Here is a 16,978-nt window from a genome sequence, read left to right on the forward strand (position 1 = left end):
TAATATTTTTTCTTTGGAAGCTCAGACACATTAATAATAATTTTTTACCCAGTCACATTGATAATATTTTTTCATTTGAAGCTGCCAGACACATTGATGATAATTTTTTTTTTTTTTTTTTGGAAGCTCTTAGACACATTTTATTTATTTTAAAAAAAAATTTTTTTAGGCTCCCAGACACATTGATAAATACTTTTTTTTTGTTGGAAACTCCCAGACACATTTAAAAAAAAAAATGTACTGGAAGCTCCATGCACAGGCACTGTGTCAGAATCGGAATGGCGTTGGACTTCTGATCCATTGGTCACCAGTGATCAGAGTTCCAAGCCCTGTTTCGGCACTATATTGTGTCCTTGGCACAGGCACTTCAAGCTACCCCGATTTTTGTCACTCCCACCCAGGTGTCAGGTGTGATTTCGACGGGCGCAATAGCCGAGTGGTTAAAGCGTTGGATTTTTAATCCGCTGAGGGTCCCGGGTTCGAATCTCGGTGACAGTGCCTGGTGGGATTTTTGCAGACCTGCGCAGTAGTGCCTGAACCTCCTTCGTGTCTATACGCAAGCAGAAGATCAAATACGCACGTAAAAGATCCTGTAATCCATGTCATCGTTCGGTGGGTTATGGAAACAAGAACATGTCCAGCATGCACACCCCCGAAAGCGGAGTATGGCAGCCTACATGGCGGGGTAAAAACGGTCACACACTGACGTAAAAGCCCACTCGTGTACATACGACTGAACGTGGGAGTTGCAGCTCACGCACGAAGAAGAAGAAGAAGACCCGACTTCGGTTGGGGACGGTTGAAGCGGCGGAAGGAGTGGATTTAGCCCCGCGGCCTTCCCCGGGATATACTGAGCCGGAATCATGTCGAACCATGCAGTAACACAGTACAGTGGATGCTAAATTCATTGCCCTGACTCCGTCGATGCCAGGAGGAACTTGAGGTGGCAGAATGGTTAAGGCGCTCAGCTGCCAATACAGAGGGTCCGTGAGGTTGTGGGTTCGAATCCCCCGGCTCAGTCTCGCCCTTTCTCCCTATGAGTTTTACTGGAAACTCAAACTGAGAGTCTGATCTCTCGGATGAGACGATAAACTCGAGACCCCGTGTCCAGCACGAACTTGGCGCACTGAAAAAGGAATCAATGGCAACAAGATAACGTGTTGTCTTCTGGCAAAATTCTGTAGAAGAAATCCACTATGACAAGTACACAAACTTATATAAGCATGCACTCAAGGTCTGATTAAGTGCGTTGGCTTATGCTGTTGGTCAGGCATCTGCCTAGCAGATGTGGTGTGGCGTTTGTGGATTTGTCCGAACGCAGTGACGCCTCAGTCCTTGAGAGACTGAAACTGAAACTGAAACTGCCCTGATGGCCTTGAGAAAGGGCTTCTCTCATGCTCCGGGAGTCATTACTGGGAGTTGGAGTTCTAAGTCCCTTGGAAACTTTAATCGGGCTCCTCTCGACCTAAGTACGCTGTAGTATAATAATTATGTAACTCGTCGCCAGGGGTCCTACACGTGCACAAATTATTCACATCGACCTGACTGCTTTTTCATGTTTTGGACAACAGATAACATGTTGTATCCGGACCACTCAGTCCAGCGTTGCCGGTGGCAAACTTTCAAAAGTATACTGCAAATCAGTGACCACACGATCTTGGTACCACTCGACGGATGGGGAAACTTTCCCTAGCCAGCGGACTTTTCGATGCCGGCACTGAGTGCATTCAACGAATCAGCCACACGATACAGTGTGGGCTCAAACAATGATTTTTCCCCCCCAGAAAAAAAAAAAGAAAAAGAAAAAAAAGTTTTGCCGACTACTCGTTATGGCAAATGTCCATAAGTTGATTTTTCCTTCATCAGTCTAGAGACCTCAGTCTCGATTGTTCCTCAATGATTATACTGACATGCAGCAAACAACTTAGCCAATGATGTCACTGGCATTCCTCACGTAGTGCACAGTATACTGACCGTTTCAAGGCCAATGACCAGATCATGTGTGTGGGCAATCAGTACAACTGAGTAGCCATGACCGACTTATTTATCATCATTGTTGTCTTATTTATTTATTTATTATTATTATTACTACTACTTCTCCCTTTTTTTTAATATATTATAATTATTATTTATTTATTTATTTACTTATTTATGTACGCTTATCTATTATTTATTCACCTTTTTTGTTCTCAGTTTTCTTTTTCTTTTTTTTGTCAAGACCTGACTAAGCGCGTTGGGTTACGCTGCTGGTCAGGCATCTGCTTGGCAGATGTGGTGTAGCGTATATGGATTTGTCCGAACGCAGTGACGCCTCCTTGAGCTACTGAAACTGAAACTGAGCCATGACCGGCTCAAGACGCAGCAATGAAACATCGTGTTTTTTCTTTCTTTCTCTTCTTGCGATCAGCATCACATAAAATTATGCTGCACATTATGATCATAGTTCTTGGTATTGTTGGTCTGTGAAGCTCTGATCTACATGGATAACTGTGTCTTTAACCTTAGTGTGTATTAGAATGGCGGGATATTGCCGGTGCCGGCACACGTGTTCAGTCAACGTAATTAGTCAGTGTGTGTGTGTGTGTGTGTGTGTGTGTGTGTGTGTGTGTGTGTGTGTGCAGTATGCCGTGTGCGCGCGCGTGCGTGCGTCAGTGCTTGCGGCGTGCAGTCCGCGCGCCGGCTCTCCGGGGTAAGTCGTCAGTATGTGTCACCGTGCCGCCGAGTGGGTGCATGCGTTCTTGCGAGCATATGTGTTGGATCTGCTCGGGACAAGGGGTATACCAACATTGACAAATATAGTAAGAAGTGGACTAAAAGATCTTAGTAAAAGTTTATTCAAGTTAGCCGGCGTGCCATGGATAACTTGACTCAATTAGTGAAGAAAAGTAACGTGTCGGACCATCAGTATATAGCCGGTTCTTCATCAGTCCACGGCAAAGAATAAATATATAAATAACGAAATAAATATGAATGAAATTCAATGGAAAAAAAAGAGTAAAAGAATATATAAATGAATAAATGATTGAATGAATAAATAAGGAAATCCCCCCCCCCCCTCCCCCGCCCGGCCCCCACTCTCCCCGGCCCCCTCACCCCTCCCTCTCATTGGCGCATTACTTTTTCACGGTCCATCAAGTTATATGAATGAAGATATATTATTCCATAATAGTGATTGATCTAAAATGAATGGGTGGGAGGTGGAGGTGGAGGCTGAAATAATAATAATAAAAAAACCCCCCAAAAAACCAACATCTTATTAACTGATTAACTTCAATTATTTATTTCTTCTTCTTTTATTTTATTTTATTTTATTTCAGTTTTTGCAACAGTTTGCAAAGACAACCGAAGTTTTAAAAAAATTATTGAAACATATCCGAAATTAAGATTCAAAACGATGTTCCAAACTAATAAGAAAGCAGTATGCGCCGGTTGGCTTTTCTGTCAGCCAATTTTTATTTTTTATTTGAGTGAATAGAATGAAGCAGCGTCAGTGAGTGCGGGACAGTAGAAGTTTGAAGATGGCGTCGACAGCAACTATGTGGCTGGCTGTGGCATCTCTAATTGTATTCACAGAGGCTGCAAACGAACTTGCAAGAGGTAAGAATGCACAGCGTGTCCCACTTTGAAGAGAACTAGCGTCTTGTTTGCATTGAAGTACCTCCGTGAATTCACTCAGGGGTAAGAGACACTAGGTTGATTGGTCCGTAGAACTGGTTTCGTCTGCTGAGAGCGCCACGTCCACAATCTCTTTGAGAGATAGTACTGGTACAGTACTAGTAGGGAAGAAAGGGTCAGTGCTAGCAGTGTATTAAAAACGGGCTAATATAGTTCACCCACGCTTTCATTAGGTGTGGCGATAGTGACGTTGACAGGGTGTAGTCACAAGTCAATTCAAGTGGAGAAATAAAAACTGAGTTTTGGGTAAGCACTCAGGTTTGTACAAGAGTTGTAGAACTTTATTGATTTTTTGTTTTTTAACCCTTTCGCTGCCAGGAAAATAAGATATAAGTGAAATCTATTTGCCAGGATTTTCCCCACAAAAAACAGGTGTAAATCTAAAAAAAATTATGTGCTCTTATTGGAGAAAGACCCATAATAGTATATATTTTCTGAAAGGTAAATGAATAAAGAATTCAAAACACATAATGTTTTCCCATTTTATATATTTTTAGTGATATGCTGTTGTTTTGAAATCAGTGTTTTGTTTTTTTGTCACATTTTCAACTTGTTCATTACAAACATTAGTCCGGTAATTTGCCCCAAAATATAATATTTTCTGGACAAGTGGATATCTGCACACACAAAATCATACTAGAACACCACAATATAGAACAAATTAAAAAAGATAGATACACAATGCATTGTGACTTCTCCAAGTGATAATATGGATGTGAGGCTATGCCCCCTGTCTCCACCCCCCTCCTCTTCACCCCTCTCACATGGTCACTTTATCCAGTTCTCATCAGACTGCTTTGCTGAGTGCTAAGAAAATCGCTCACAATGTGTCCTGCTAATAATTAGGTCACTTTCTGTCAACTACTACAGGTGTACTGCTGGCATCACTCACTGATAGTTGTATCTTGGCCACTCTCTTGATTGCTCCCTTTATTTTCTATGAGATCGTCCTATAAATGTTTATCACTGTCTTCAAATTTACGCTTCAGTTCTTTCAGAGCATCAGCTAAAGAAAGCAATCTTGGTTGATTTAGTTTGCAATGATCACATGTCTTGAGCATGGTGTCAGTCCAACATTATGTTGAGCAAGTGAGGAGAGGAGTCCGGCTAACACTGTGGCCAGTAACCCAACCAAAACGTTCAAATAAAGGACTGCTAAAGGGACCAGTATTTTTGTCAACAAACTGAATGCAAACCAGGAAAAAATCAGAATATTTTGATGACGAGGGATCTCGTCATTGTGGCAGCGAAGTGTACATGCTTGTGATGACGAGTTATCTCATCATATAGGCAGCCTAGTGGTTAACAAGGATGCATCATATCTTACGTGGCTTGAAAACTGGGCTGGTACTCTTGATTCTTTGAGTTCTGCTAATGTCAGAGATAAAATTCTGAAAAAAAAGCCACATCACTTTGCAAAAGACATGGAAAATAGCTGATGGAAACATTGTCCTACTGATCATGTATAATGTGAATTATGAAAAATCAATGAATATAACTCACAATTTCTAACTCACAGACTCAGACATATTCACGCTTACAAACCCTTTCTCTCTCTCTCTCTCTCTCTCTCTCTGACAGACACACAAACACACACATGTATAAATCTGAAATGAAATCCTAGGATCAGGAATATGGAAGACAGGGCAAGAGCTGTCAGCGGTCAAGATGTCCATGCTTGTACCACAACACACTGTACAAGTCAGTTGACAAAGTCAGTGGGAATTGGTTGAAACAGTATTTTATTTGGAACAAGTCACAATACAACACAGATATCAATGAACAGGACAAGAAAATCTTATAAAGTCCTGTCCTGATACATGTACATACTGAATATGTGATGGATGTCAGTGGGAATTACCTCTCACATTGTAGCTCTGCTGCTGAATCTGTAGTGCTAACAATTACTTGAGGAAAAAAAAAATTGCACGGTCAGAGTTCTTCCTCCTATCTTGGCCGGGTGATGTTGAATGAACTGCCCTCATTCTGTCACACGAATTCCCCTGTTCAATTTAAAACACCACACAAAACACACATTTCAAAGTTTTTCCATTCTTCTTGACTAGTGTCTTGAACTTCTGCTCTGTGCATTTGTGCGTCCTCATGCATTGATGTATGTGCAACTTTTGATTGTAACTCCATGGGGAGTGTGAGGGTGATTCTGCATTGTTCTTCTTCTTCTCATTATCGTTGTTGTTGTTGTTATCACTACTTAGTTAAACTGGAGATGTGATAGTTTCATGGGGATGGTTGTTGCAAATGTTAAAAAGTTGTGTTTGCCATCTGTGTTGTCTTGATGCTGTCAGGATGCTGGAAGCTCAGTTATATAGTATCCCCAAATTCTGTGCTGGAAATTCTCATTTCTGTTGTTATCCTTGTTTCTGACATTTCCGTTTTCTTTCTGTCATCGGTTCCTTTCCAAGTTTTTATTCTTATTTATTGTAGTTGTTGTTGTTGTTTTTGTTTTTTTTATAACGGAGCACTCATATTATGTTCTATTAATTTTGGTGACTAGGACATGCAGGTTGGCTACTGCCGTACTGCCATTTGTTTGTTTTTTGTTTTGTTTTGTAATGGTAAACCAGCTTTTGTACATTACATGATTTTATATATTATGTATAATTAAGTTTGGTTCTGGTTCTTTTTTTTTTTTTTATCTTCTGGTAGAAAATTGATGAAATGATCAACATCAGATGTATACATATCCTAGGTTTATGTGTGTGAATAGGACAGACTACTACTTCTTCTTCTTCTGTGTTCGTGGGCTGCAACTCCCATGTTCACTCGTATGTATACGAGTGGGCTTTTCCATGCATTACCATTTTTACCCCGCCCTGTAGGCAGCCATACTCCGCTTTCGGGGGGTAGGACAGACTAGACTTGCACTTATTTTTCTTTATCAGGTTTCTTTGATTTTAGGTTTTATGGGAGTGATAGTAAACTGTTATATAACGCTGATATGATACGTCAGCTTGGCTAAAGGCGACATCAGTGTGCAATATCTATTTATTCCCACTGTTTGTGTGGGGAAAAATTCGCTCATGACAATTTGGATTGCAAGATCTTTCTAATCTTAATCTCAAGAGAAATGGGTGATATTGTACACAGTGTTAAGTGGACATAAAGTTTACAAAGTTTTTGATGTGTTTGATTATTTCTTGTGCCAATTGTGGTACAGGAATACACAATCTATGTTTTGCAAGTGTATTCAGACAAATAAATACTGGCAGAAGTCATAAAAATTCTTTCACTTGAAGTGTAGCTCAGATATTTTTTTTGGATTTGTGAATATTTCAAGAAATACCGATTATACCATGGCAAGTATAGTTTGTTGTAATATATATAGCAAAGGTTGACTTTGTTTTCTTGTTGCTGTGATATGTATGTTGTTTTATGCTAACAGGATGGGGAGACAACATAAACTGGATCACACTGGACAAGGCTTGGGAAAAAAGCAAAGACGAGTAAGAGCGCACATTGTTGTTTTGATTTGTGGTCTGTGTGTTGTTGTAGATTCTAATGAGCTGAAGTAAAAATGTTATAACTCCCCCTGCCCCCATTCCCACCCCCCCCCCCCAGAAACAAAAACAAAAGCAACATATTGCTAGAATAGTTTGGATAGTGTTGATTGATGTTATGTTTACATTTTATATATATGTGTGTGTGTGTGCAGGTGTGTGTGTGTGTGTGTGCAGGTGTGTGTGTGTGTGTGTGTGTGTGTGTGTGTGTGTGTGTGCAGGTGTGTGTGTGTGTTTGTGTGTGTCTGTGTGTGTGTGTGTGTGTGTGTGTGTGTGTACAGTTAATGTTAGGCATAAGAAAAACACCTCCATATTTTTTGTTTTCTTTCCTTCACAAGACTCTCCATGAGAATAATATCTAGCTGATATAGATATGAGTCAACAGACTCCTGTTACGTGTTATGATTTAAAAAAAAAAAAAAAAAAAAAAACGAAAAAAAGAAAAGTATTGTTCATATTTGCAATAAGAATGAAAAGAAAAAAAAAAAAAGACAGAGTAGTAGTGTGAAAGCAGTATGCTTTTTATTTTATTTTATTTTTTTAAATTTATTTTTTTTTTTTTTTTTTCCACCAGAGGCAAACCAGTTATGCTGGTGATCCACAAGACTTGGTGTGGTGCTTGCAAAGGTAAATGGATTTACATATTTGGAAAATATTATTACTTTTGTTGACCTGTGTACACACATTATTACTATATATTTGTTCAGTGTTCCTCATTTTGTCTTTATGGATAACTGCAGTATAATGTCCTCAAAAGTAAAGGTGTGCCAAAGGCATAATCACACCTACGCTACCTAGTTTCCATTATCTTTTTCATTCCTTTTTACACACATAGTGAAATGATGATACTTGCACTTAAAGACACACAGAAGCATGAATATACATGTATATGTGGACACATTTACTGTCAGCACAGACACAAGCATACACACATGCATGTGTGCTCCACATGTACATGTGCGTGTGTGGCGATGCGCATAATCTTTTTCATTCCTTTTTACACACATAGTGAAATGGCGCAGTGTGCATGAAAAGGCACACAGAAGTGCATAAATATGTATCTGTGCACACGTTTCCTGTCAACACGGACACAAACATACACATATGCTTATGCATTCCCACACATTCGGATATGTCCATGTATGCACACACATGCTCATACACACACACACACACACACACACACACACACACACACACACACACACACAAACATGTACAGATATATACTTGTGTCCCTGGTATACATGTCTGCCCGATTCCAATGTGTTCATTGTGCCAACCCTTGTGTCCTGACAGCATTCAAGCCCAGGTTTGCGGAGAGCAAAGACATTGAGAAACTGAGTGGGCAGTTCCTCATGGTCAATGTTCAGGTCAGTTGGACATTGGTATTGTATTTGTATTTGTATTTCTTTTTTTATCTCAACAGATTTTCTCTGTGTGAAATTCGGGCCGCTCTCCCAAGGGAGAGCGCGTCGCTACACTACAGCGCCACTCTTTTTTTTTTTTCCTGCGTGCAGTTTTACTTGTTTTTCCTATTGAAGTGGATTTTTCTACAGAATTTTGCCAGGAACAAGCCTTTTGTTGCTGTGGGTTCTTTTACGTGTACTTAGTGCATGCTGCACACAAGACCTTGGTTTATCGTCTCATCCGAATGACTAGCGTCCAGACCACCACTCAAGGTCTAGTGGATGGAGAGAAAATATTGGCAGCTGAGCTGTGATTCGAACCAGCGCGCTCGGATTCTCTCGCTTCCTAGGCGGACGCGTTACCTCAAGGCCATCACTCCACATGGCCATCACTCCACATTGTACATGTTCTTGGATTTGATTTTATTGCTGTTTGTTTGTTTGTTTGTTTTTTTAATCTCTTTAACACATGGGTATATCTGTACCATTACTTTGTTGTTTGTGTTTTTTTGTTGTTGTTTTTTTCTTCTGCTGGGGGGTGGTTAGTGTGGGAGTGGACCTAATCACATGTACATGTGTCTGTTTTTAAATGGCCATCCTGCACCGTGAGCAAGAAGAAAAAGAAACATGCATATACTTTCTGGACAGACCATGCAGAGTCGCATTAGTCGAATGATATACAATATATTGATAATGCTGTCATTTAGTTCATGCATTTAGCAGATTGAATTAATTAACCTTATACTGGAATTTACCAAGCAAAAGAAAAGAAAACAAAGGAAAAAACAAGTCGCCTGTGAATATCGACACATATTTTAAAGTTTGTAAACCACTCATAATTATGAAACTGATTTTTGGGGTGGAAGGGTGATTGCATTACTTTATTTCTCTCTCTCTCTCTCTCTCTCTCTCTCTCTATCTCTATCTTTACATGTGCATTCTTCCATTAAAACATATATTTATGAAGTGTGATTTTAGACAGAAGGTGTGTATGTGTGTGGACACATGTATGTTATGAGTGTTTTCTGTTTTTCTCAGGATGATGAAGAACCATCGGACGATCTGTATAGACCAGACGGTGGATACATTCCTCGTATTTTGTTCTTCGGTATGGTGACCCATTTTATTTCGTCAGTCTCTGTATATTCAATCATCTCTTTATATGAGATTTAAAGTTTATTTTAGTGATAAAACATCGTTGTAAATGGTTTTTGTTTTTTTTCACTGAGTGGAAGGTAGGAGAAATTAATGGAGAAATTCATAAAGGGAGAGAAGAAGAAAAGAGCGATCGCAGAAAAAGTGCCTGCTTTTTGTGTGAGATGATTGTTGAAATTACCTCCTGGTTTGGACAGCTGATCATTTCAGAAGCAGTGATGGTGAAAGGAGTGATGGTTACTGACTGTACTTGTTTGTTGTTTAATACCCGTGGTCTTCTTCTGTTTCACATGTGTGTTTGTGTTCTGTTGGCAGATTCCCAAAAGAAGCTTCTAGGTGATGTGTACAACAAAAACGGGAACGCCAAATACAAGTATTACTATTCTTCACCTGATGGATGTGAGTAAAGTTTTCAGCCGTGAAATTAGAGCTTGTGTTTTGTTCATTTATTTTGTTTTCCGGTTATAAGTTGCAACTTTTCTCCTGGAATCATATGGGTTGTCTCCCCTTTAGCTAAGAGTACCAGAGAAAGGAGTGGCATGAGAGTCATTCAGAGTGCAGTAAAAAGTCTGGCTGGGGATAATAATGATACATGCTGATGAATGGGTTAACTGAATGGCTTTGCTTGACATTAACTTTAACTCACTCCATGCCAAGAGTTTTTGCCCTTGCCAATCCCTGAAAACCCAGGGTTTGTATAGGATGGGGAAAAAATTGTAAAAAAACCAAATAAACACCCAGACAATTGATATTTAGTATATGTATGCAAGGAATGTTGTTCCATATGTGTGCAAAAAATCAAAGTATTTACTCACTATCTTGATATTGATCGCGGTATCCATATTTAGTGTATTTTTTAGCATTTTTGCACCCATCAGAAAGGTACACCAACATGTTTCACATCACATTCTAACACTATTTGAGGAACTGAAGACCTAGTGCATGCAATGAAGTATCAACAGGTGGTGAAGAAAGTTGAAATTCACACATACAAAAAAATATATTGTCTCTACATAATGAAAATCAAAGAACAAAGAAAAAACTCAACCGGCTGGGTGTTGACTGGCCAGTCAGCTGACAAACCTGGTATGCCAGTGAAGGGATGTGCAAGAGGGAAAAAGGAAAAATTGTCAGTCCAATCACTGGTGAAAACACTTGCAAAATCGTCCATTTTCTCAGTGGTTTCGTCGTCTGTGTCTGTCTCATCTGCTGGCACATGTCCCTCACTTTCCTCTCCATTGTAAACACTCTCTTCAGCAGCCGAATCTGTTTCTAGTTCATCGGGATCTGGTTCAAATTAACTGTCCGAAGAATCAACATTATCTCCTTCGACATCAGAGCCTTCAGTTTGGATCATTTCCAAAGCATCTTCGACGCTGAGTTACATTTCACCTCTCCGACCGTGTCGAACACTTCGCCGTGACGCCATCTTGTCAAACAACTTACAAAGCTGACAGGGGGCACGCTTTGTTATCAACTGCGGTTGAGCTTATCGCGACATTCACGCAGCGTGTGTGAATGAAAAGCTGACCAGAGGTGACGTAAGATATCACATCTGCTTTTTATTTTCGCATCCGACGCGTCACTCCGACAGCACGACTTTTTAAAATCCAAGTCCGCATATGCGGACATTGGCATCCAACGCTTTCTCCGACGATGTCCGCATATGCGGACAATGGCAGCGAGTGAGTTAATCTGCATGAGCCAGGACTGCTGAAAGATGAAAATTAATTTCATGGACAAAACAAAAACATTTTAATTACACATGCAAAATCACAACTGGCAAATGTAGTAAGATGGTGCCATTAGTTACTCTGTCCTTTCACAAACACCATTCTGCCACTGCTGAAAAAACTGTTCACTAGGCATCCATGCTGTAATAGGTGGATGATCTCCTACTGTCATGGTGACCTGACAGCTCTCAGTGGATCCTGGGAGCATAGACTGCAGTGGAGCAAGCCCGGATGTGATTGTACATATATGGGGAAACTGTCAGGAGACATCTTAAGAATTTGTGTGGTCTAAAAAGTTGCAGTATTTGGATTTTTCGCATAATTCATATGAATATGAGCAATTACGCAATAACGCTGAGTACATGTTACCAAACCTCTCCTTGAAGAGGAAGGTGGCAGAATGGTTAATATGCTTATCTGCTGGGATGGTGTGTGAGGGTTTCGGTTCAAATACCAGTCTCACCCTTTCTCCCAAGTTTTACTGAAAATCAAACTGAGTATCCAGACATTTGGATGAGATGATAAACTGAGGTCGCATGGTGTACTGAAAAAGAACCCATGGCAACATAAGTGGTTGTCCTCTGGCAAAATTCTGCAGACACACTAGTCAGGCCTTGAATGCATGCATATATGTTTGTATACTTATCAGAGTGGATTTCTTCTGCAGAATTTTGCCATAGGACACCACTTTTGTTGCTGTGGGTTCTTTTTCATTGTGCCAAGTGTGTGCTGCACAGGGGACATTAGTTTATTATCTCATCTGAATGACCAGACACACTGTTCGAATTTCCACTCAAACTTGTGAGAAAGAGAGTTTGTGTGTGTGTGTGTGCATATAGAAATATATAAACTCTTTCTGTACTAAGGTACACTATTGCGTACCTCATGTACACAATGCTTCATTACTGTGGTATGCTATACCGTACCGTGAGTTAAAAAATTTGTAGTTCATTGGTAAACAGTTTTGTGCAAAACTAGAACGGCACAGCTCTGTTCTATGGTCACCCAAAAAGTGCACCTGTACTTTTATTGTGGCTGAAAATGCCTTTGTTTGAGTACAGTACTTGTGAGCGTACAGTCACCCTTCTTGCTCCCTCGCTTGACAAGATGGCATCTCTGTCCACTTCAGCAAGTACTGTGGCTCGAAGTCGAATGCAGACTGATTCTAAAGTGGATATCCACTGTGCATACGCATTTACCCATTCAGTTGCTACAATTGGGAAGTGTCTATAGTTACAAAGGGCCATGCTTGTAAAATTCCTGTTATGTGAGTAAAACTCACCCCCTTTATGTCGGTCATGAAAAACACAGATTTAAAAAAAGAAAAGAAAAGATAAATCAGTCAATAATTAAGTGAGTGCTTTGAAGCTTTGCCAAATGTTAGTCCATTCTATTCTTTATATGATCACAAAATTTCGCAGCTGTATGTAATTGCATTCTTTTTTTTAAAGATATTTTTCTTCTAACATAAACAAACGGCGAGTACAGAGAGTATAATGAAGGAAGTCATCAGGCAGTATAGAGTGAGTTAATATATATGCATGTCTTCCCAAGTACACACGTGAGAGAGTGCAGTGTTTAATTTTTGTGTGTATTGGTTCTCGTATTGTTTCAGTGGTGGAGAGTATGCGTGAAGTATTGAAGAGGACAGAGGGAGCGCAGGCGAAGGTTGAACTGTAGTCCCCACTGAAACCATTCACCTGTCCTGCGGTCTGCCTGCCCCCCTGCCCTCCCTCACCCTTTCTTCTGGTGCTGCCGACATGGTGGTTGTGTGTTGTGTGTGTGTGTGCGCGCGTGATTTTTCGTTCAGCGTCTTGGACTCCTTGCCACGTCTGTCTGCCCCAGGTCTGAATCCTCTTTTATGTAGTTGTGTTTATTTCATGTGCAAGAAGACAACCATTAAAAACTTTTGTCAGACTTGTGTTGGCAATGATGTGTGCAGAAGAAAACCAGTAAAGCTTCTAATCCAACTGTGGTAGCTGTGGTATGTTTATAACAAACATAAGAAAGCCGATAATACTTGTCAGACTGCATGTGTATGTTGTGTTGAACAAACAAGAAAACCAGTAAAAGGTTTGTCAGACTCTGTTCGCAGTGATGTTTTATGACGAACATAAGAAAACCAATAAAAGTTTTGTCGGGCAGTATTGCCTATGGTACGTTTAGAACAAACATAAGAAAACCAATAAAACTTGTGTCTTTCTGTATTGGCAATGATGTGTTTATAACAAACATAAGAAAACCAAGAAAACTTGTGTCTTTCTGTGTTGGTTATGATGTGTTTATAACAAACAAAAGAAAACCAATGAAACTTTATGTCTTTCTGTGTTGGTTATGTTGTTATGTTTTGTTGAAGACTGTTAACATACATAAGAACACAGAATGGAACTGTTGTCAGACTGTGTTGACCATGTTCAGTTTTCCAGTATGCTGGGTTTCTGTTGCAGTGTTTGCACTGTAAATAATGACCCGACAAGCAGGACCAATGCCAATGTCCAAGTTAGCATTCTTTCTGTCAATATTCTGGGTTTTTTTGCGCCTAGGCTGTATGAGGTCCCTGTTGACAATTTTTTGTTTGTTCGTTTTGTATGCCTGTTATTTTATTGATGTGTGTGTGTGTGTGTGTGTATTATGTATCATTTTGTGCAGGTAAGTTTGGTTTTTTTATATTGTAATATCAATTGAAACATTGATGAAGGTGGGTTTTTTTTTGTTTTTTTGTTGTTATTTTTTCTTCCAAGTCCAACAGGATCAGTATTCAGTTTTTCAGCACAGATACAGCCCTGCTTTTTGTGCTGGGCAGTCAGCAATATTGACAGGTACAAGCAGTGCACAGCAAGCAGTGCAGTATCTTGGTTGTATAGCACCAGCAGAAAAACCCAAAAACTCAGGTCACATGTCCATATTTTTTAAGGGGACAAGGCCAGTTCTTGTTTACCTCCCCTTATCTGGACGTTCTGTAATACTGGTGGGGTGGGGTTTGGGGATGCTTGTCTGTCATTCGGGAAGGTGAATACAGGTCTTGTGTGCTGTTTACACAAGTTGAAGAGCATGTGTTAGTGTCGGACCAAGAGAGACTGATTCTGATATAAAAAAAAAAAAAAAAAAAATCTGTACCTCTACAGGGAAAAAAATGTGATCACAAATAAGAATTTGAAATTATTAATATACAGACAAGAAAGAAGAGAAAATGCAATGACATCTTCTTGGTCATGGTGTCATATCAGCCTTCATGTTGCAAGAAAATTGTGCTTCAACAGTGCTGTGAAACAGTACAGTCGTCCGTTGTTGCAAGAGCAGTTCATCTGTGTATATATAGGATGGTTCTTGTGAGGATGCCTGAGAAGGGAGGGAAGAAGGGTTTGGGGGAGCAGACCCAACAGGATGGGTTGTGTACCTTATGCACGCCGTGGTAGAACGGTTAGGCATTGGACTTCCGATCAGTGATCACCAGTGATCAGTGTTCAAGGCCCCGTTTTGGCAAAGCATAGTGTTCTGTCCTTTGCAAAGGCAGTTTACTCCAGGTTCCCTGTCTCCACCCAGGTGTGAATGGACACAGGGACAGGGAGGTTTGAACAGCAGAAGGGGAGGATGGGGCCCGGTCTTCCTGTGTTGAGCTCTGGACATGACGGATATCAGTTCACTGCCCCTGTGGTGGTGAAAGGTTGTGGGATCCTAAACTTTTTAATCCGACGCACAGGGAGGGTTGTGTTCACCACACTGATTGGCTTTTGATTCTGTTAGCGGTTATTCTGTTTGTGTCAGTGATTTGTGGACATTATCATCGTCATCATTACCATTCTTGATACTGGCGTAAATCCTTGGACATGCAAAATGGTTGCAAATTTACAACGATAATGAAAATGATGAGATGCATTGCAGTACTGATTTGAAGGGTGTGGCATTGAAAGTGGTTCAGCCAGATGATTGATTTATTTGAGAATTTCAAGGTTCATACAGACTGATTTTAGTTTAATTTTTGATTGCACTTGGTTTGGTTTGGTTATGGTCTGGCACTTTGATAGAGTAGAAAGTCTTATTGTGTTAAATGTTGAAAGAAACATGATTCAAGATGACTTTTTAAAAAAAAATAGAAAGTAGCACATTATATCTCCTTTTTCCAAAATGTAGGGGTTATTTGACTTCCCTTCGGTTTTTTATTTTTTTATTTTTTTTTTTAAGATTACTTGTTAGCTAGTAAAAGGCAAAAGAGACGTTCCAATAATTTTCTTTTCATCTTTATTCTGTCTGGTTTTGTAGTGCTTGAAGAGAACGAACTTGTTTCTGAATGACATAATGTTCAGGAGTTTGATGAAGTTCATTGTTACCAAAGACTTCCATTTAGTGCATTGCTTTTGTTGACAGGTGCAATATAGTAAATTTGATTTTTATTTATTAATTAGATCTTGATAAAGAGAGAGTGTGAGTTTCACAGAAAAAGTAAGTGTGTGCATGTGAGAGAGAGAGAGAGAGAGAGAGAGAGCTCATTTTGAACACCCAATAATTATATATATATATATATATAAGGTTTGTGTCAGCATGTTTTGGGTATGTGGAGGCTGCAAGCGTTTTGAGCCATGTGAACATTTGAGCGTAATGTGAAAAGTTATGCATGCAGTCACCAGCTTGCATTTACGAATATTTTCAAAATCTCACGATTACTGTTTTTTCAGCTTTAACCCCCCCCCCCCCCAACCTCCCTTTTATGTGCTCTTTTCACATCATATAAACGTGTCTTCTTAATCAGTGAGAGAAATGATGAGTGACCTTCCAGTTCCATAGTTTGCCTCATGGTATTTGTTCAGGAAGAATTGTTATAGACAGAAAGGTTGGGATTATTGTGTGGTAGTGATTTCATTTTGTGAAGTGATTCTCACTCAGTATGTATTAGTTTTCATCATTGTCAATGAAACAAAAATAAAAAAAGGATGGAAACGGTGTCAAAGTGTTGGTGATGTGTTCTTGTGTACCTTGTGATGTGTTTGTTGGGAAAGTCATTGTGCTGTGTGTGTGTGTGTGTGTGTGTGTGTGTGTGCGTGCATGTGTGACCGCGTGTTGAATCAGAATCCATATCCCTTTATCCTTCCCTTTCGGAGTTTCCCCTCCTCCATTTCTTCCTCGTCTAATTTTATATCTTCCTATTCTCCCCAAAGTAGGTCATTGGTCATTTAAAATATGGTATTGATCTGTCCCTGTCTGTCTGCCTGTCTCTCAAGGACAGACTGGAAGAATAGGCCATACCTAAAATCTTAATCCATGAATAGAAAAGGTTTTCGTTTGTGAGTTCTCTTTCTCTCTCTGTGTCTGAGGTTAACTATTGGTGAGATTTTTGTGTGTGTTCATTGTTCCTCAGTCTACCTTTGATAATGCCAAACACACTTGTGCACGCGCAAACACACATAAACACAGATATAGATACACGAACACACGTAAACATACACACCGGCACACACACACACACGCACACACACACACGCGCGTTACCACC

At 39.9% G+C, this 16,978-nt stretch overlaps 1 protein-coding gene across 1 annotated transcript; it reads left to right on the top strand.

The window, feature by feature from the left end:
* The first annotated feature begins 3,494 nt into the window (after window positions 1–3,494).
* LOC143295524 (thioredoxin domain-containing protein 12-like) lies at window positions 3,495–16,424 on the top strand. Its single transcript, XM_076607253.1, has 7 exons — window positions 3,495–3,597; window positions 7,079–7,139; window positions 7,768–7,820; window positions 8,493–8,566; window positions 9,641–9,710; window positions 10,073–10,156; window positions 13,106–16,424. The coding sequence occupies exons 1-7, from the start codon at window positions 3,519–3,521 to the stop codon at window positions 13,168–13,170; spliced, it is 486 nt and encodes a 161-aa protein (XP_076463368.1). The 5' UTR covers window positions 3,495–3,518; the 3' UTR covers window positions 13,171–16,424.
* The last annotated feature ends 554 nt before the right edge of the window (window positions 16,425–16,978 follow it).

Source organism: Babylonia areolata, chromosome 20, assembly GCF_041734735.1.
Source record: "Babylonia areolata isolate BAREFJ2019XMU chromosome 20, ASM4173473v1, whole genome shotgun sequence".
Classification (NCBI taxonomy): Eukaryota; Metazoa; Mollusca; class Gastropoda; order Neogastropoda; family Buccinidae; genus Babylonia; species Babylonia areolata.